Source organism: Glossina fuscipes, unplaced genomic scaffold (genome assembly GCF_014805625.2).
Source record: "Glossina fuscipes isolate IAEA_lab_2018 unplaced genomic scaffold, Yale_Gfus_2 1, whole genome shotgun sequence".
Taxonomy (NCBI): domain Eukaryota; kingdom Metazoa; phylum Arthropoda; class Insecta; order Diptera; family Glossinidae; genus Glossina; species Glossina fuscipes.
The window spans coordinates 6,181,462-6,202,581 of record NW_023998415.1 but is presented as its reverse complement, the minus strand read 5'-3'; the positions used below and the strand labels follow the sequence as shown (position 1 = coordinate 6,202,581).

Here is a 21,120-nt window from a genome sequence, read left to right as displayed (position 1 = left end):
AAAGACTCCAACCAGTATTCTCCAATACTTGGGTTTTTTCTGCTATTAGATTCCTGAAGATGTAATTTGGAGTATCTTCTTTTTTGTGCATAGACAGCGAGAGCAGTCAAAAAGGCAGTCTTTCAAAATCCATGGAGGTTTAACACCAAAAGAGCAGATAATTTTTAAGGGAATATTCAATTCCTTTGCGACGTACAAACAATGGTCAATTGCGGATGGTGACTTTGGAATTTTCTTCGCAATAGTAATCTTTCTCACGTCATCACCGAGAATAGATTTGTTTGAACTAAGAAGCTTGGGGACTATTTTAGCTTTTAACTCATACAGTCTATTTTCTAAAGCTGGGAGACCAGTTTCAATTATAATACTATTTATGGGCGTCGTCCGAACAGCATAAAAACTTGCTCTGACGGCTTGGTGATAGACCGGTTTAAGGATGTTGATATTAGATGTGCAGCTATTGCCATAAATTATCAAAGCATAGTCAATCTTGCTTAACACAAGCATGTTGATAAGATAAGCAATAGTGTTAATATGCGCATGGCTTGTCCAAGGAAAGTACTGTATGAAATTCACCCTTGTTAAAATAGAATTTTTCAACCGAAGACAGTGTGCTTTCCAACGATAATTGTTGGAAAACGTGAGCCCGAGAATATGCAGCGTCTGCACGTTTAGTATTGGTAAGCCATTCATATGCATCAGTAGATTTCCTGCATCGCAAATCTGCTTTCGACAAATGTGCATTTTTTTAGATTTTTGTATGGAAATTTTAGCCCCTGACGAGTTTGCCCATGCGGAGATCTCTCGTCCAATAGATTCGAGGATGTTGATTGCTTTCGTGTTGTCTTTTTCTTTTGTAAAAACGTATACATGGTCCGCGTAGAGACAATGTTCGACTCTTGGTACACGGCAGAGAATTTTGCTAATTTTGTTGAAGGCGATCTGGAAAAGCATGACGGAGAGAGGAGATCCTTGCGGAATGCCATTCATTAGCGGAAAGGAATCAGAAAGATGATTTTTGATTCTAACTTTGAACCGCCGATGCGACATGAATGATTTGATGTAGTTGAAGAATTTGGGTCCAACATTCCATGATTTCAAGAGTTTTAAAATAACATGAAGACCAACTCTGTCAAATGCTTTTTCGAAATCAATTGAGAGAATTGTTACGTGATTTCGTTCGGAAATTGCTTTGCTTGTGAAATAATCAATATTTCACAGAGCGTCGATGCACCCTCTACCCTGCTTGAAACCAACTTGTTGCTTTGTTATCAGGTTCTTGGACTCAAGAAACCAAGATAATCTAGATGCCATAATCTTTTCCAATACCTTTGAGAGGCAAGATAAATGAGAGATTGGGCGATAATCCGATGCGATAGGGACATTTTTAGACTTTGGAATTGGAACAACTGCTGCCAGTTTTCACATGTAGGGTATATGACCAGTCAAAAATACCGTATTATATAGGTCCAGCAATTTCTTTTTATTTGAATTAGACAGCGCACTGATCATTTGGTAGGAGATGCGGTCTAGACCAGGTGTCTTCCCCTTCGATTTGGAGAGACAACTTTCAAGTTCTAAGGTAGATATGCAATTTTCCAAGAAGGTGGCACATCTGTCAGTACAATTTGAAAGAGTAATTGGAGTCTTTTTATTTTCGATGAAAGCACTGGAAAAGTTGCTGTCAGAGGAGTACTCTCACCACATTTGTCCAAAGTAATTAGAAATATCATGTGCCTCAGATAAAGTTCCATTGGGAGTGCAGATGGCAGAAATTTCGTTCAGGTTTGAAGTCCCATTGAGTCTGTTGATTTTGTTCCAGACAACTTTCATTGATGTATTTCTGTGAATTCCTCTCGAAAAAAGTTCAAAACTAAGTGCCTTTGATTTCCGTAATTCCCTCCTGAATAGAGCATTGGCCTTTTTGTATAATAACAAGTGATTCTGATCAGGACATCTCTTAAAGCGGTGCCATAGATCCATTTTATTTTTCCTCAAAAACGAAAGCGTGTTGTTCCACCAAGGAACCATAGCTCGTTTAAAAGAGCTGTAGGATTGATGAATAGAAAGATGAGCAGCCGTGCGAATCGCTTTAGTCATAATAGCAGCATCATGGTTGCAGTTCCCGTTAAATGGCTTTGAATTCAGAAATGACTCGGCCTGTTTGGAGTAATTGATCCAATCCGCTTTATCTAGGAGGAATTTGGCCTGTTTTGCTGGAGTAGCAGAGGACATTGAAAGTTTAAGATCGATTATGATTGGAAAGTGATCACTATTATGTAGATCATCAGAAATAGACCAGGAAACCAAAGGAAGAAGTGAGGGAGAGCAACATGTTAAATCAATATGTGAAAAAGTATGATGAGTTAAAAAGTGCGTTGGTTTTCCATCATTTAAAATGCAGAGATTGCTTTGAATGAAGGCCTTTTCTAAAACAGTGCCACGAGTGTTGTTCACTGTTGAGCCCCATATGGTATTCCAGCTGTTGAAGTCGCCGCATATAATTAATGGGGGGGAAAGTGCGGAGAATAAATTGTAGAGTTCTTCCTGAGAAAACGATTGCAAAGGTGGAAAATAGAGCGAAAGCACTGTAAATTTTATGTTTAACATAATTTGTATCGCTACGGACTGTGTATTTGAGTTTAAATTTATGCGTTTGTGAGGTATACTTGATTTTATAAAAACACCAACTCCTTGTTTGGAATATAAATTTTGATCAGCATTTGTGAAGTAGCCAGTATATGATTTGGGTGGAATAGGATTAAAAGAGGTTCTACAATGGGTCTCTTGAAGCGATATAAAGGTTGGACTGAAATCACTTACGAGTGTATGGAGTTTATCAAAATTATTAAGAAGTCCCTTAATGTTCCACTGTAGAATTTTAAAAACTTTATTTAATTGTAGTGACATGGAGTGGAAAGTAGGTTAAGTTGACATGTCAACGTCTCCGTCGTAAATGTCACTATAAGAATTTTGCGTGAATAATTTGTTCTTACCAGCAGAATAATCTGTACTTAGGTGTTTGCGTAAGTTTGAAGTGCAACGAGTGGGCACACGTGAATGATTTGAAATTGAAGGTTGATTGAGGGATGGAAGATTGGATTCATTACAGCTTGTAATTTGTTGAGTAGAGTTGAGAACTGGTGATTCTGGGGGATTTAGATTATTAGATTTTGGCATATGTGTTGTTGTTTTCATTTTTTCAATATTTGGTGTTGTTTTGATTTTTTCAATAATATCTTTGGCGGGCAATGGAACTGGTTTGGCAATGTAATTTTTGGATGATGATAGAACAGGTGTTTCATTGGAAGGAGTTGGAGTTAAAGGCTTATTAGGCACTATTTGCGAGGCGACAACAGCGTAGGTATTGCTTTTGCTAATTCTTTGGCTTCCAGATAGATTAATTTCCCGGTATTTGCGTCGCGCTTCACCCATGCTACAGTAATTTTCTGTTTTGATTTTTAGAATTTCACGCATTTGTATAAAACGTGGGCATTGTTTGTCTAACGCAGAGTGTTGATCGTTGCAATTTAAGCAGAAGCTACGCGTACAGTTTTCAGGATGTGGAGGAAGACCACAGTTAGCACAGGATGGAGGACTGGTGCATCTTTTTGCCGCATGGCCCAGGCGTTGGCAGTTTTTACACCTCATGGGATTTGGAATGTAGAGTTCTACTTTACATTTGTACCAAGCTACATCAACCGTTGTCATTAGCCGATAGCGGTCAAAAGTCAAAATAATTCTTCCTGTAGGAGAGCGGGTTTTTCCATCGTCATTTAATTTGGTGAATTTGTAGACTTCAGTCACTCCTTGACTGCCCATTTCGCGCACAATTTCATCTTCCGGCACATGCTTTAAGCATGGGGCATAAACTACGCCTTTCACCGAGTTCAGTTTGTCATGCAGTTTAGCGAATGTAGCGCACAAATTGGCTAATGATTTAGACTTTATGAGCTTTTCGGTTGCGCTCGGTTGCCCGGCCAGGACAAGTACATTTCCATCGCGTAAAATCGATATAGAGTCTGTATACGTTGTAATGCAATCTAGTGCTTTTTTAATAGCGAAAGGGCTGAATTACGTAATTGTTCTGCAGGGATCAGTTGGAGAAATCACAACATATTTTTTGTCGATAGGAACGATGCTACTGGTTGGCAACACCGGAAATTCGGCATTTTTAATTTTTTTTCTTTGAGGGGATACGTCTGCTAATAGATGAAATCTGTTTGAGTTTTTATCAGGCGGCCCCGGGGCCATTATGCCTTATAGTTGTCTCTTATTTAATAAATTGGGAAATAACCACTCACTTGAAAAGGTTTGGGAACTGCTGAGGATAGTGACAATTGTTTTCAATATTTTATTTTTCTTTTATGTTTTTTGTTTTTGATTTTTTTTATTATATTTGCAGAAAAAGAAAGCAAATTTCGTATCTACGACAATCAGATTTTGCAAAAGTACAGAGAACACACGAGTTAAACACACAAAAACACCGAAAAACACCGAGAACAATTAAAAAATCGCAAACGAAAAACAAAACACGCACTACTCAGAACACAAGTCGATGTCGAATGTGAAGATGTAAACATAAATAACATCACAATAAAATAAATCGAACAATAAATAGTAAGTGAATAAAATTACAATGTAATATGTGTATGAAATCAGCGAAATCATGCCATGTTCTATATGGACTTGTTAATTACACAATTTCCAAAGAGGAAAAGTATTAACAATGAAGCGTTGCTCTCACGTAGACAAGATATATTCCCTATATGCCTGACGTTGCTGTTTTTAATCGATCTTATAAATTCCATCAAAGAAAAAAAAATACTTGAATTCTACATATACAATTATATTGTGTGGCCGGCATCGTTTCGTCCTATATTTTACCAAGCAGTCAAATGCATGCAAGATTTTGATTTTGGTTAGGTTAGCTTAAAATAGATTTTTTTCGATCGAACTATTGGCTGACAAGTGGAAGCTTAGCGTAGGATATGAATAAATGGTGTTACCATCTCTGATCCATTCAAAGCCCTTGCTAAATTTACTGTTCTTTAAATAGATGGGTTTTTTTTAACACTTTCTGACTTGGAAATACTTAGATCTGGTTTTTCATGATATGTTGATTCCACGAGTATGGGAAGAAGAGCGATTAGCGCACATTCACTAAGGTCGACAAGTATCAATGAGACTATGTTAAAATACGCTGCTCAATAGACATAATTCACTTAGCATCTGGAAATTTGTCGAGAATTTTTTACTGATTTCAAGATCTAAATTCGCAGTATTCGTGCTAAGGTCATTGTCATCCTAGTAAAGTTGACATTTCTGAACATGCATTTAACGAATTGAATTTTATATGTTGACTTTCTGATAAGAAATTCGTTCGTTATATTTTCCTGCACGTAAACTTGTTGGACTTCCGCCTTCTTACAGATTGAATTGTGAAGAAATACTTTTTTGAAAAATCCTATCCATAATTATATGCACATACGAGGCGAGTATTCAGAACAAAAAAAAAGATGACTTCCTTCCTCGAAAATATTTATTTATTGATTGATGAATCAATTCATCAATTTTGTCCACTTCAAAGTAATCGCCCTTAGGTATAGTACACGTGTGCCAGCGCTTTTTCCAATCCTCCTCCGATATGAGCTGTTGGAGCGGTGCAGCGTTTTATCTTCTTAACCGTGCGAAAACTCCGTTTTTTCACGGGCTGTCTATACCAGCAATAATTGAATCCTTTTTTTTTTTTGCATAAATTGCATAGAAAATGCTTTAGCAGATGAGAAATTGACTTTCAAATAGAAGTATTATAATAAAATTCCAAGTAAAATTGAAAGAACTATTGCTATACACGTATATTGCACGATTGTTAAATGTCGATGAGTACCAACGCTACGCATTGTCCAAAAAAAGAAAATGACCATCAATAGCATTGGCAATGTATGCCGAAATGAACGTTTGATTTTTCACTTACATCAATTTATCTGATTGGCAGCAATTAATTGTACTCTTAATGCCATATTTAAAGCGATAGAGATTTGAGGAAAATTTTTTTGAAATTGATCCAACATATTGTGTAACTTGTGGATCTCATAAAAAGTTATACGCAAAAAAAAATTATATATAGTTCATTAAAAACTCTAAAGAAATCTTGCGTATGTATATAAATGTATTTATGTATGTATATAAGTGTATTTATATATACATATATAAATACATGTGTATTTCTATGTAGATAAAAAACGGACATATTATGAAAACTTCAGTACGTAGTGTAAAAATTTCCATTATAATATGTATCCTAAGTCTCTATAGAATTAAAAAAAGAAAAAATTAATTGTTTTTTTTTTTTTTTTGCTCTTTTAAATTATGTTAATATTTATTTACATTACGTGTATATATTATTGAAAAATAAATTATTCTGTTATCTCCGTGTTTAAACTTCTTCTTCTTTTTCTTTAAGCTTCTTTCTTTAAGCATATTATCTTAATTACATTTTCATCTATTTTTTGATGTTAGCTTCCCAAAGTAACCTATGTCGATGGGTAAGGCATTCGGGAGGAAGGTGTTGAAAGTTTCCATAAATTATAGTCCGTTCGAAAGTTTATCGTAAATGAATTCGTACTAAAATCATACATAAAGAAAATTCATTTATTCGATCATAGAAGATGCTAGATTGCAGTTATCTTCTATCTTTGAATATTATGATATATTAAAACCAAAAAATAAAGAAAAATAAGAAAGGAATAAAAGAAAAATAATGTTTTTTACCTGTACATAGTTGTTTTGTTAAGCATATATAACCATGCCTACCCATTATCTCTTTCCTAGATTATCGTTAAAACTATAATAACGTGAATGTTGTGTTTTATGTGATTTTGTAAAATTTAATAAATCATCGCAGCGCAGATAGTAGGCATTAAAAAAAAAAAATATTCGGCCGATCGGATGTAATTTTTATAGTGTTTAAGTTAAAAATAATTAACGCTTTAATATTATTAATTAAAACACATAATAATTTAACTATTAATACAAAAAAAAAAGAAACAAATATGAATAACGAGTTTTTGAAAAATTATGTCAAGCAACCAAACTAAGAAAACTTAATAAAATATTACAAGAATAAATAGTGTGAAGATAAATTCGAATTTAACTGGCAAAGACCCCTTCCATATCTATTAACAAAACTCTGTAAACGACTTAACAGAGCTTTGTTAAATATTTAAAATGATAAGATATAATTGGGTTTGAAAGCCTGCTCCGTCCATATTAAACAACGTAACACGTAAAATATATATATGTGGACATCGCATGAATTTATATGAGCATACCTTTCAAACAAACTAAACAAATCGAAATTCTGCTTATGGGAACTATTTTTAATAATTTTTTGAAACTTGGTGTGTTAGCGATAGATGAGTATGGAAGGGAACACCCGAAATTAAGACTCTGGTGCGGCGAAACTAAAAAATGTCATCTATGTTCACCTCTATCACGAGAATCTAGGGCTAGACGAGTATCCTTCTATTTCTGTTTCTACTCCTATTGCGACTGCGTCCGCAGCTGTAGCTTTCTCACAATACGCGCACATTTGTTACATATTTCAATGAATCCGTAGATGGGTTTGAAATATTTAAAGAAGTCTTGGATGGAATCAAAAAATTTCATATCGATTTAGTTGACGTAATGTATTACAATAAAAAATGTTCATGAACTCGTTCGTCACCGCAAATGTAGTCTTGCTTGGAAGTATTCGAATTAATCTTTTTTAGATTTCGCGCTGAATGATTACTGCTTCCTTTTTTACAACTCCATTTATGGTGTTTATAAACTAAGATGTTTGTGTTAGCGCAAAATTGATATTGAATAATTGCCACTTCTGCTTCGGAAGACGTTATTTGATAACAAGTGACTCAAACCTGAACAAGCACATTACAAGCACTAATTTTACGCCCGCTGATAAAAATGCTAAAATAACTAATTAATTCAGTGTTAAGTAGCGTAACTAATGCAATTTTGAAAATTAGAAGTAAGAAGTAAGTGCTCCTTCATAGTAAATTTCGCTATTGGTTGTTTAATATCTCTTCCTTATACCCTGCAATACATTTAGTACAAGAGTTTATTAGGTCCGGCGCAGTCGCTAGGTGCAGCTGCATTTAGCACTTATCGTCTTATAGTCCGAAAAATACGGCAATGCTTTCTCTTAGATATCTACACACAATATAAAAACGTAAGCAAGTAATAATAAAATAAAATCCGTGAAAAAAATGGGAATAAACCATCGTCTCGATGATGCTATCGTGCTACTGAGATAAGCTCTAACCTGATAATCAGACAGCACTAAATAATGTTTAAATCGTTATTTAGGAAGTAAACTGTACACCCGGATGCACTTAGTGAAAACCTTCAAAATGAAGTACATGTTTTTTATTTCAATATCTCTTTCTCTCTCTCTCTCCCTCTCTCGACAATTCAACCACGTATTTAATATTAAAAATTACGAAAAAAGAAATCGCTCTCAATCCTGCATTTACACAATTGATTAGTTATTTCAAATTGACGCGATAGCAATTTTCGGTGTTTTCAATTTGTGAGATCCGTTCTCGAGCAGAGAAATTTATAACATAATAACTTATATAGAAATAAAAATAAATAAAATATAAATACGAAAAACAAAATCCGATCGCAAATTAAAATTAAATGCAAAACAGTTTCTAATATGCTCATAGTAACGAGGTGTTTACGCAGCCAACCAAATTCAATCCAACTACTATTCATGGCTGGTGCTTGAATTCAAAAAGAGAAAGAAATAATTATTTTCATCTGCGTTTTCATCATTTTTGTACCTTGAATTTCACGCAATTGAAAGACTCCATCCGGATTAACGCCCAAAAGCTTAAATACCTGACTCCAATCACCTTCCTCAGATAACTTTTGCAGCAATAAGTTTCTCATTTTAGTTATTTAAGACTTTTACTTTTGTGTTCATATACTCTCCAGACGATTCGGAAATATTGAAACGTGAAAAATAAGTTCTGGTTTTTCTTCTTCTTCTTCTTCTTAAAATGTTTTCAGTAAGAACATAAATTTAAAAAAAATTTTTGTTTTTGTTCATATACTGTCTAGACGATTCAGAACTATTGAAAAGTGAAACATAGGTCCTTGTTTTTCTTTTTCTTCTTCTTAAAATGTTTTCAATAAGTCAATAAATTTAACAGTTCCAATCAAATTGAACAATTTATTTCTTAATCATTATGGAATTTTTAGGCGAAACAGTGAACCAAGTTATTTCCCCAGACCTATTTAAAGATCAGCTTTAGAATATTAAGTCGTGCGGAGAGCGAAACATATGGCTATCGAATGCATCAAAATATAAGTTATAGGATGGATGCAGCAAAACTTGCCAGCTTAGCTTTCTCGTGTCTAGATGACGCGTCGCTTAATAAATGCAGCTCAATACTTTAGGCAGTGTGAAGATCTGCTTCGCTAGCCTTTATGCAGCTTCAATCGCCTTGGATCATATTTTATCGCTCATTGTCTGTCTCTTCAGAAGCGGCTCAATTCCGATTCGTTTCAAATGTGATTGACAGATGAAAATTTGAACGATCCAGTTCTTCAGTGTCGATTCGTTCGGTATCAAGTCGAATTCAAAAGGTTCAAAATCGTTTTTGGTCTATGTGTAGTTTTGTTAAAAATTACACGCACCGGACTTTCCCCATTTTAAAAAAATTCGATATCTTCGAGAAAGTAGTTATTAAGTTATATGGCGGGCATATATATATATATATATAGAAGTGCATATACTAAAGTAAGAGTGTACGTAATTGTGCATAGACGCAACATAAACAAATTAAACTCCATTAAAAATGTCTAAAGTGAGCACCATAACAATCTAGTAGTAGTAGGGCTTTTTTGTTGCATTACGTGACCTGTCATTGATGAGTCTGAGTGGTCAAGAATTAATTTTTGATTGATCCCGAAATGGTTTTCGTTGCTTAGTAGATTGAAAATGGAGACAGTTTGTACACGAGTAAATCAAGTAATTAGCAGTTCGATAACAGCAGAAGAACAATATTATATTGAGCGTTGATTAGTCAAGGCATACATACATACATATATATATGCATTCATAAGTATATATACTTATATATACACAATATGTTATATGTGTATATATTCATTTATATATGTATATATACATGCATATATTTATATAATATATATATATATACATTCTTATATACAATTATGTTGTTTTTTGCTTATCAGGTACTGATGCTTCTGTTTTATATATATATATATATATATATATATTATAAGAAATTGTTTTCATTGCTAGCAGTATAATTAACATAGACTTCCTAGCCCCTTACGCAAGAAAAGATTTGATGTTCCTGTATTTTCGCTGCATAGCTGACAATATTAGACGCGTTCGCTATCAATCAATGTACTTTAAATTGCTACTCTCTCTAATCATAATTTTGCGTAATCCCGTTGTCCAATGGCTTTTTAGGAAAAAGTGGAAGGGGGAAAGTTTTTTGTTCAAAAAGAAAAATTTCACACGACCAACAACTGAAGTCAGGCGCTAAATAGGTGCGCTGTCTGGAGAAAGTATTCAATGTCGTGAAATGATTATGAAATTTCGTTATAGGCAGTATTAGCTTACAGGTGCTCCTTTGCGTCCTGAATACAGGCGAATCGATTTAAGATCTTACATAATAACATAACTAGTATACTACTGTAAAATATCGATGCGACAGTAAGAGCGTATGCAATGTAAAAATTCAATTTATGTATAAAATGCGTAAGACTAAGATGAAAAGTCAAAGTTAAGTTTAAAAACAAAATTGCTATCCCATTTGTATTAATATCAAACGCCAGATATTGGACGGAAGTACGAAACTATTTTACAGATTACTTCATATGTGCGCACACACCCATTTATGATATATATGTAGTTATCTACTAACCAGGTCCATTTCCTTACCATGTCTTTTAGGTAAGTTATGTAAAATGTGGAAAAATTGTTTAGCTGATGAAAAGACGATAAATGAATTACATTTTACTATATTTAATTTATACATATGCATTATTATTACGTCGTTAAAGGAAGATATTCTTCAACTTCTCCAACAAAGTGAAAACACGATATCGTCTTATAAAAATATTATCATTTTATTTTTTAGCAAAGCTTTTTGAACCGATTAATTATTATTATTGTTATTATTATTATTTTATTTTTTCTATTACTAACACAAATTTACAACTTGATGACTTTTATACCCACCATCGAGGAGCACATTATTGTCATCGTTCGATTCGCAACATTTCAAAAAATGTACATCAGAGATTCGGATTAGATGTAACTAAAGTTCTCTTTTATATCTTTATCTAGTTGAAAAGATCAATTTTAAAAAATTTCGCATTTTTTGTAGTTCCATAGAACTTGAGTGAATATTAATTGCGAACCACGTTAGAGTTATATACAATAATGTTTCCAGATCAGTCTAATAAAATCGTTTATATACCCCAAAGAAACCGGATTTTATCTTTTTACTTTAGGTGGCGGATATCCAGGTTTGCTCAAATGCAAATAAAGCTTTATAAATTGTTTCTATTAAAAAAAAAAAAAAAAATTACGATAAACATTAATTATTGTCATTAATTGCTTTAATATTTCCCCTTTTAATCCTCGAAGAGGTAGGCAGCGAAAGGGACACTATATTTGAGTTTGTACGTAGCATGAAACTCCTCTAATCAAAAGCATTAATATGGATGACCAGTTGTGGTGTTAATAAGATGTTCCTCTTTACCAGTTAAGCGTTTTGGCCCCGCACCAATTTTAGTATGGATGATATATTTAAGAAGATTATGCTCATGAATAGGTAAACTGGTGTTGCCATTTAAACTGATGTCTGTTGCCTCGGCGGCTGATTGCGTCAGCTGATCACTGGCTATGCCTTTATAGTACTCAACATTGTCGGCTGAATCATTAGGAAAGGAAATTTGTATAGCCGGCAGCAATGATGACACATGCTCTTGAAGTACATAAAGACATGCATTGGGACCAGCATCAAAAGTATACGCTACTCGAGTACTGCCTATTGCTGCGTTGTAGGCATGGACAAATGCGGCTATAGAATGCGAAATATCATTCATGTAAACACAAGGTGGATAAGTGTCTAGGGCAGTCGCATGAAATTGATTGGAATCTTGCATTGTGATTTTGGCAAACGCTTCAAAATCTCTTTGGCGTATCGCCTCACTGATAGTTTTGATCCGTGATGGTACACAATGTTTCGCTCTGTAATGGATAAGATCCGACGTTTCAACTGTACGCTGCATACCTTTGGTAGAACTCGTTTTTTTACGGCTGTCACTTACTACCAAAATGAGAACGTTCATATTAGGCCAATGAGATGCGGACGCTATCGGTAAAGCTAAAGAATCGGAACCATCTGCCAAATGACCCATATGCCAGCGTACAAAACCGCCATGCAAACTGCGGCAAGCTGATCCACTACCTAAGCGCGCTATAGCCGTTAATTCTTCATCTGCAACGCCGTACAAGCAAGCCAAAGTGTATACGAGGCAGGCATAGCCAGCCGCGCTGGAAGCTAACCCAGCAGCTGTTGGGAAATTATTGCGCGATGTCAAATGTAATTTCCACTCAAGTGGAAATTTCGTAGGAGCGCCTTTAGCCAAAGCTAAGCATTGTACTAGAGCATAGAATAACATGTTAATGTTCTATCTCCAAAGTAATAGAATGTCAATAAGAAAACTTACACGCTTTTAAACATCTCATAATGCGAGAATTTTCCTCAAAAGGAATCTCCTCACCATTTAACCACATACGATGTTCTTTAAATGTGCTACAAGCTGCTGCTGTTGTCTTAGCACACATCTGAATAATTGAATGCAAAGATAATCGCTTAGCTGTATAATTAACATACGAATACATTGCTTACCTCATCGGTGCTTAAAGTCATACTTATGGAATCATTGATGGGTAAAATTAATTCTTCATCCCGTTTGCCCCCTTAAAGTGAAAGCAAGCACATAAATAAAAGAATATGTCAAAAATGGAGAACGCTTTCATTTGCATCTAAGACTTACAATATTTAATTAACGCTATATTGACCGGAGCTATACAAGTTTCTATGAACATTTTTTTTGTCTGCTGGCTTTCTAAAATGCGGCTTAAATTTTGCGGTTACCTCTTGCAGATGAACAAAATGGAATTTTTAAAGTTATCAGAAATGAACTAAATACTTTGAACTCGTTATGAGAACGTCTGACAGACCACTGGCGCTGCTCAATAAAAACTATGCCAATAGATTGCTTTCATTTAACAAATATGGAGAAAGTCGTACGAGAAACTGAAGAAAATTCAAAACAAACATCATCAGCTGTCCCTATGATTTAAGGGAAGTGTCTAGAAAATTGTAACACATAGTACGTCTTAGAATTGCCAGATAAAAATATAATGAAAATTACATTTAGTGTTTAGTGAAATTCTTAATCGTGAATGTGCATATGTGTGCGGTAAGTGTCAATGCTAAAGTCTCTGGATTCAAACGAGAAATATGAAATATGAATATATATACGCTTCTTGTGGATTCACTTAAATGCTTATTTTGTGTATAATGTGTACGAAGTATCGGGACATTAGAATTATAAAAGAGATTTGATCATTTGTGCTTTTAGCGGTTTTTATGCCGTACACCCCCACAAGGAAACAATGGGCAAAATTTTTGAAAGCTTCTCAGCATACTGACGTGTTTATGCATAGCAAGCCTTTTTGGACTAAGCCAAATTTGGACCACTGAAGTGCTTTGACTCAAGAACGAACACTATTGAAAATGATTCGCCTTTTTTGATAAGAAATAATAGTATTTCGGCATTCTAATGTGATGTGAAAAGTTTGATTCGGGTGGGGTGATCTTTTGAACTCCTCGCGATATACCCGATCCTACGGAAACTAAAAAAGTCCTAATTTGGAACATTTCTTGATGAAAATTCATTCATAATAATAACGTGACATAAAAATTAACCTTATCGAATTTGGACCACGTAGACCTTTTTTGTTTTGAGTTTACAAACCCATATGAGGGTTGAAATGAAAAGTAAGCCTTTAAATGGCAAAAAGCTACAATCCATAATATCTTATGATGAAATTATGTAATTTGACATAAAAACTATTTGCGCTGTGTACGTAATTTTTTTTTAAAAACAATTAATCATAAGAGGACTCTCGTGGCATAAATGCCTTTATACATGAAAAAGTTCTAATTTTTTTGGCATTTGATTACGAAAATATATGAAGAGTGTATTGGACAACGTAGGGTAAGGTAGTTAAGATAGTTTTTCTTGTCCGATTACACCAAGAATGCAAAACTAAACAGATAAATGGCCATCTTTCTATCTAATAGCGCTACCTCCACTGCGTTAATCGAATCATTAAAACGGCGCTTTGATGACCCTTGTCATAAATTCCCTATGATACTATCTACTATTTTGAAGGTATTTTTAAGTATTATTTATTGTTATTGACAGGAGCAAGGCATTCATTCACTTTTGTAGAAGAGATTCAATTTTCCCGTTTAGCTCTGTTAATCATTGCCTAATGAACGCGATGATCGGTTTCGAAATCGAGGTGTCATTCACGCCCCACGCTCATGGTCGTATAAAAACAATTTTGAATAAATATATTTATTTTTAAATTATATTTTTGTTAAAATCTTTAACGTTTTCATTTTCCTTATGTTAAACGGTACGTAATAATAAAGTCGATTCGATTTAAAGCAATATGGGAGCGGAAACAGGTGCCGAAATGAGTTTGGCGGGGGCTGCTACTGCGGGAGCCACATATCGTGTAGGTATAGCACTTAAAGGAGCGGCAGCCAGAGGGGCAGGAGCCAGGGGAGCAGCGAACCCAGGAGATAATAAGCGGCCGGCTGCAGCAGGTGCTATATAAGCAGCTGCAGGAGCGGATGCGAGTAATTTTGCTGGGCTAGCTACTAAAGCGGCTCTGTAACGATTGAAGACATCTAAACGTTGACTAGAAAAAACGGTATTCAAAGGTGCTGTATAGGCAGAAGCATAAGGCGCAGCGTAAGGTGCAGCATAAGGCGCAGCATAAGGCGCAGTATAAGGCGCAGCATAAGGCGCAGTATAAGGCCCAGCATAAGCAGCCGGCAAGGGAGCGGTATAAGCAGCAGCAAACGGAGCTGTATAAGCGGCTGTTAACGGAGCGGTATACGTAGCGCCCAGCGGGGAAGTGTAGGCGGCGGTCAAAGGAGCAGGGGCCACAGCAGCCACAGCGGCCGGTGCAGCTACAACATGACCCGACTCACCAGCAGCGTAAGCAAAAATGGCAAGGAATATTATTACAAACTGAAAAATAAAGTTTCATTCCAGATTTTTACCCAAAACAACGCGAACAAATTCTTACCGATTTTTTCATTTTTTTTTAAAGTTCTCTTTAGATTGCGATTCTCGTGAACATTTGATAGCTAGTAGACCTACAACTTGGGCTTTTATAGTAACGAGTTGCGCATTTAAAGAAAAAAAAATAAGGAAAAATGTTACTGCTTTAGTAAATGTTCATAAAACTGGCAAAATGCCCTCCAGACGTTTTGGCTAAGTTGATGCATGATTTGGTAATATCTTTAGTGGGTTAACTTTGTGTTGGCTTGAATACGAATTAATTCGAAAGAAATTACCATTTCAAGGGCAGTCGTTAGTTTTTTAAGTAATAACTAATGCAAAATTAATTGAAATTAAAAATAATATAATAAGATAACTGAATGGAATTTTTAGTTAGGCGTTCGATAGAATTAACCGCAGTTTATTGATTTTCATATTGCAGTCGGTCTGGCTTCTCTTCTTAGTAGTGAAATCGCAGCGAAACTCATATACTCTGCCTTTTAGTTCCCCCCATTCTAGCCAATTTCCTTGTATCGAAGATGTACTCAAGGCATCCGCATGCGATTTATTCTATTTGCATACATATATGTATGTATGTTCCTCTGGTTTAATAGGGATGCCTGTTATAAAATCTCACCTCATGGCATCCGATCATACACGGGTTAATAGTGCGCAATTGATGATGCTCAAGTGCAGACTTATTATTTAGGCGTATGGCTCAATAAACCCACTCTGGGGGATGTTAAGGCTTATCATTAGCTCCAATTAGGCACTTTAGGAATGATGAGAACTACAGCGAACACGATACTCCACGAAAGGCCATACCTAGCAGTCAGGACTTGCTATCACAACTACAAGATTCCATTACTAAGAATTTCCTCTACGTAGATATAAATCGCATAAAGAGCTCCTGACCTCCGTAGAGTTTAAAAGTATAAAATGTTTAGCCTTACTTTGCGCAACAAATTCACTCTTGCCTTGGACCAACCGTGCAATCCCGGCTAACTAGCACAGGATTACCCTTCTTCAAGATATATTTGCGTCGGGTGCTACATCTGACATGCAACGTATCTAGAGGGATTTCGGATAGGCTGACTTTTCGTTATACCGACCGCTACAAAATTGCTTTCTTTATCGATTTTAGCTTGTCTGTCTCTCTGGCCATCCTGTTTTCTTGTGTTCAATTTATGGGGTGAAATTTTTTAAATATTTGAATGAAATTTGATGTCCTGAAGTGTTTTAGACCAATGACCAATAATGTCTTATGTTGAAAAGTCATTATAAAAGCAACTGCACGGTGGTTCAACGAACTTAATTTTGCGCCATGGTCCACTATAGTGTTTTTATTTGTTTCGGGTGTACAGTCGAATACAATTTTCTTACTTTTTTGATCCTAAAGTTTTTTCCCTTTCATTTAATCGTGAGTTATAGTGAGTAAAACATTTTAGTTTAAATGGAAAAATCATATAAAAGCTAAATGCTAGGAGAATCTGAATCGAAGGAATTTAAAAAATAAATGTATTTTAATATATATAAATGGTGTCTTTTAAAACCTTTGGTATGGGTCTATCTTTATGGTATAGAGCTATGGGAAACAGCCATTAATTTTAGTATCGAAATATTTCAAAAATTTCATAATAAGACTCTTTGTCTAATTGTGAAGGCCCCGTGATGCGTTTGGCTTGGATATTTTATATGTTAAAAATAGGATATGACGGCTTTCACCAAAATATCTTGTTGGACTAAGTAATCACGTAAATCTCTTGATGATATCTCTTTTTATGAGACAAAAAAAGATTGAAATGGCATTATATACTAGATTCTATTAGAAATTCTATTTAGAAATCAATTTAGTTTTCTTTCTTAATCGCATGACATTTTTTCTATTGAAAAATTATTTCATGATGCGACTCTCAGTCACTTATGATAATTGTAACAATAATTAAAATGGATGTTGTTTATATGCATATATATATATATATATATTTACGAAGCAGCTATATATGAAATATCATATATATATATATATATACATATATTTTTGTGGAAATGGTGTGAAAGTTTACTTTCAAAGTTCAAAAATAGCTCAAAGTCACTGCTTGGTAAGATAAAAGTTTAATTATTTAAAGCAATCTCTCTTCTTAGTTGGTATAATTTATTCTCCTCTTCTATAAATACGTAAAAACATTATAATTGGACAATGCCGACCATTCGATACTTTATACGACTTCGCCTAATACAGTTAATAATTCGTTTTGGCAATAATACACCAACAGAGTTACACATTATTTTCAAGCGTTTATATATACTTTTCATGAAAGCCCGCCTAGGAGGAGGATGGCCAAAACATCAACTGACGTCATCCAAATTTAATTTACTTCCTAAAAATTTTAATATGATATTTTCTAGTTCTCCTTATAAAAAACTGCAAATTAGACTTTTTCCCGTGATAACACGTATAATTGTAGGGATCGAAAAAGTAGATGTATTTGATTCACACTTGGTACCGTTTCGAGTCATAAGAAGTATTATATATAAAGTGGATTCCAAGAAATAGACCCATGTGGTTCAAATTTGATCCACTTAGTTTTTAAATCAGATTCCTAGCATAAACAAATTTCCATCATAAAGCATTGTCAATTAGGTCTATTGGGCATATATGGGTTTACATATTCTGAGGATCCTTACAAACGGTAGTAAGTAGATCTACGTGACCCAAATTCATCAATGTTGATTTCTTTATCAATTTCATGTTATGGACCAATTTTCACCATGAACTTTTGAAAATTCGATTTTCTTGCTATATAAAGATTCAGTTTTTGTTGGAACGGTTGTAAGAGAGTTGCTCCAGACGAACAGAAGTTTCTCGTATAAACGTCGTTCAGAACGTCGACATACTGTTAATCATTGACTTTTATCAAGAAATTTTAAAAGTTGAAATTTTCTTCCTTAGTTTGAAAAGTGGTCAAGAATGTTTAATCGTTCCGAAGCATTTTTACTAGCGTTCGTCCTTGTGTCAAAGCATATCAGTTTGCTAATTTTCGTCGAAATGTTTCGAAAATTACAGCAATTACAGGTTGAACACAAAAATACGTGGACTTAGATCGGACGGACGGCGAGTTAGCTGGACAGACTGACCGTTTAAACTTAAGATCGATTAAGAATCGATAAACGGCGGGTCCACTTATAGCCTTTTTGGGTATCATATACGTCTGCACCCTAAGTGATGTAGGGCATAAAAATTTTAAGAAATTTTGAGACATATGATTAATATATATATATATATATATATATTCAGTCTTGGAGTAAACAGTACTAAAAGTTATACTTGCAATATGACGGGCCTCGGGCATTTTCCGTCTGATGTAAATATATAAGTAAGAAAATCATATTCGGCTGTCTCTGAATATTTCTTAACAAACAGCCTTGCCTTAAAGAAAAGTAAGAAAAGAATCCGATATTTTGTAATACTGGATGGGTGTAATCGAATTTTCCCATTTTTGCACAAATGCAATAGTACTTTGGATAGAATATACGAGCCAACTTTTTTTTTATAATAATTAATGGAATTTATAAAAAATGAGCAAAAACCCATCTCTTTGTTTCTGTTTTCGAAAACTAAACGCGGCTTCGATTATATTGTGTCCAATTTTTAAAGCCAACCTGCTTGCAAGACCTTTCAATGTGTCTGCCGAATCTGATAACTTCATTTTTGCGGCTAAGGGAATATTTTCCATAGGCATTATACGCACGTACAGACGGACAGATTGAGCAAGAAGCTGTGTGTACTCTATAGTGTCGCCCAAAGCGTGCTTCTAAATATTGCAAACGTTTTGGACAAAATGAATTTAACTTCGTCCCTCGGGAGTGGATATAAAAAATGACAAAACATAATTGAAACAAGGAAACAAAAAAGCGGAATCTTATCGAGAACATTCTGCGGATACAATGGACAAGATTCTGTTCCTCACCTTTGGTAGTATTGTCAAAGAAAGCATATTCAATGAAGCGATTAAAGGTGTAAAGGTGTTAAGGGTAATTTGATGTATTTGATGAAACATATAATCACAGCGTGAGGCTGAAGCAAGATAGAAATCGGACGAACTTTAGAGTAGTCTTCAATTGGGTGGACAAAAGCAAAGATTGCTTTATCTTGGTATCCTAATCCATTGGTTATTTTTTCAAAATATTTGCATGTGCGGGTAATCAGTTTGTGCGGTAAGAAATACTGCCGCTCTGAATTTGAACGGGGGAGATATTGTGAGGAGATTTTTACTCCACGGCTCTACGAGACTTCAAGGAAGATCGACATAACATAAACTTTAAAGTCAATCCTGTGCAAATCAAAGGAGTAATGTTGTTGCCTTAGGCTGGCATTGTATTCCATTGGTTTTTCTTGAAATAATTTGCTCAGTAACAGTCTGACTGTTCGGATAAAGCAATGCTTAGAGAAAGAGTCTTTCGTTAGTTTCGGATCGGATCACTTCCCTGTAATTTGGGAGCGGTGCAGTATATTTAATGTTATACCGTGGCCCACTATAAGCTTTTTATTTGTTTCTTACCTAATAATTAATGTGCAGCAGGATGGTGTTGACGTCGTCCACTCAATGGATCCGGTTAACCTATTCGTACATATTAAAGCGGCGCAAAGCCTTTACATTTTTTTGCATTTACTTGAAATGCGAAAATAAATTTCTTATTTATTTATTTAAATATTTTTTTTTTTTTTTTTTGGCAATTTTTCGTTTTTATTTATGTATATGTAAAGTACATTAATTAATTCAACTAATTGCGGGAAAACTATATACTAAGTCTTTATGGCTGGTAAGGGAATTTTATAACACATAGGAAGAAGTAAAATAGGGTGCGTACGTTAAACGGGCGGCGGTTGCGCTGGCGCTGTATGGACTAGCTACAAGCCTGGCGGCTACGGGAGCTGTGTAAGCAGGAACTGTTCTATATGCATAGGGTAAGGCGGCATGCCTAGCCACTAAAGGCGCCGGATACGAAGTAGCATATTTGGTTGTGTAAATAGGAGTGGCGATAGGAGAAGTATACGCAGCTGCAATAGGGGCGGCGAGGGGCGCGACTGGAGCCACAGGAGCAACAGGAGCAATAATCGGAGCTGTAGCTATTCCATTAAAATTACGAGCCACTACCTGACTGCTGGTTGCCGTCACCACGGGGGAAGAAGCCGCAAAAACAGCGGCGGCAGGCGCCGTATAAGCCAATGGAGCGCTCAGCAAACCAGGCTTGGCAAGAGCACAAGCAAGTGTAGCGAAAAGGACAGCCGCCTAAAAGAATTTCAATGTATATTACAGTCGGCTATCCTTGCCTAACGTGAAACTTACGTATTTGAACATTTTGTTTAGTGTGATGATTATCTTTGACGGATGGATGAATGGATGGCTATGTTGATTCTTTAAATTGTTATTAAAGTTTGTTGATTTTTTCACCACGGGCTTGCGCTTTTATACGGACAAAACTGAACAGAAATCTATTTCGAACTGACCTTAGATACACTGTTGAAAATACTTGTATTTTATGCGATTGTATGGCAATTTTAAAGCCGTTAATGGCCGTTTAGTTCGAATTGAATTTGATTTAATGTTTGTTTTTTTTTTCTTTTTTGTATTTAGAAATGCGGAGCACGTCTTCATTCATTTTTAAGTCTTTTTGTTGTTGTTT

The 21,120-nt window shown here is 35.1% G+C and overlaps 3 protein-coding genes across 3 annotated transcripts; all 3 read right to left on the bottom strand.

Moving 5' to 3' along the window:
- Positions 1-7,408: 7,408 nt before the first annotated feature.
- On the bottom strand, positions 7,409-9,011 carry LOC119632278. The gene is made up of 2 exons (XM_038025103.1): positions 8,850-9,011; positions 7,409-8,789 (listed from the first exon to the last, which is right to left on the bottom strand). The coding sequence occupies exons 1-2, from the start codon at positions 8,956-8,958 to the stop codon at positions 8,587-8,589; spliced, it is 312 nt and encodes a 103-aa protein (XP_037881031.1). The 5' UTR covers positions 8,959-9,011; the 3' UTR covers positions 7,409-8,586.
- A 2,198-nt stretch (positions 9,012-11,209) lies between these two features.
- On the bottom strand, positions 11,210-13,360 carry LOC119631562 (diphosphomevalonate decarboxylase). The gene is made up of 4 exons (XM_038023889.1): positions 13,120-13,360; positions 12,972-13,042; positions 12,790-12,907; positions 11,210-12,722 (listed from the first exon to the last, which is right to left on the bottom strand). The coding sequence occupies exons 1-4, from the start codon at positions 13,169-13,171 to the stop codon at positions 11,770-11,772; spliced, it is 1,194 nt and encodes a 397-aa protein (XP_037879817.1). The 5' UTR covers positions 13,172-13,360; the 3' UTR covers positions 11,210-11,769.
- A 1,442-nt stretch (positions 13,361-14,802) lies between these two features.
- Positions 14,803-20,795, bottom strand: LOC119631668 (vitelline membrane protein Vm26Ab). The gene is made up of 4 exons (XM_038024073.1): positions 20,784-20,795; positions 20,496-20,726; positions 14,966-15,354; positions 14,803-14,884 (listed from the first exon to the last, which is right to left on the bottom strand). The coding sequence occupies exons 1-4, from the start codon at positions 20,793-20,795 to the stop codon at positions 14,803-14,805; spliced, it is 714 nt and encodes a 237-aa protein (XP_037880001.1).
- Between the last annotated feature and the right edge of the window lie 325 nt (positions 20,796-21,120).

What these genes read in the sequence shown, in the direction of transcription:
- LOC119631668 (XM_038024073.1), bottom strand. An exon ending in CCCTCGCCGCCCCTATTGCA is followed by an intron (nt 15,355 to 20,495) that starts GCTGCGTATACT and finishes GCTGCTGGTGAG; the next exon opens with TCGGGTCATGTTGTAGCTGC. An exon ending in GCTGCTTATATAGCACCTGC is followed by an intron (nt 14,885 to 14,965) that starts TGCAGCCGGCCG and finishes TTTAAGTGCTAT; the next exon opens with ACCTACACGATATGTGGCTC.
- LOC119631562 (XM_038023889.1), bottom strand. Translation starts at nt 13,171, where the DNA reads ATGTTCATAGAAACTTGTATAGCTCCGGTCAATATAGCGTTAATTAAA. An exon ending in TGACTTTAAGCACCGATGAG is followed by an intron (nt 12,908 to 12,971) that starts GTAAGCAATGTA and finishes TCAATTATTCAG; the next exon opens with ATGTGTGCTAAGACAACAGC. An exon ending in TATGAGATGTTTAAAAGCGT is followed by an intron (nt 12,723 to 12,789) that starts GTAAGTTTTCTT and finishes TCTATGCTCTAG; the next exon opens with TACAATGCTTAGCTTTGGCT.
- LOC119632278 (XM_038025103.1), bottom strand. Translation starts at nt 8,958, where the DNA reads ATGAGAAACTTATTGCTGCAAAAGTTATCTGAGGAAGGTGATTGGAGT. An exon ending in TCAATTGCGTGAAATTCAAG is followed by an intron (nt 8,790 to 8,849) that starts GTACAAAAATGA and finishes TTTGAATTCAAG; the next exon opens with CACCAGCCATGAATAGTAGT.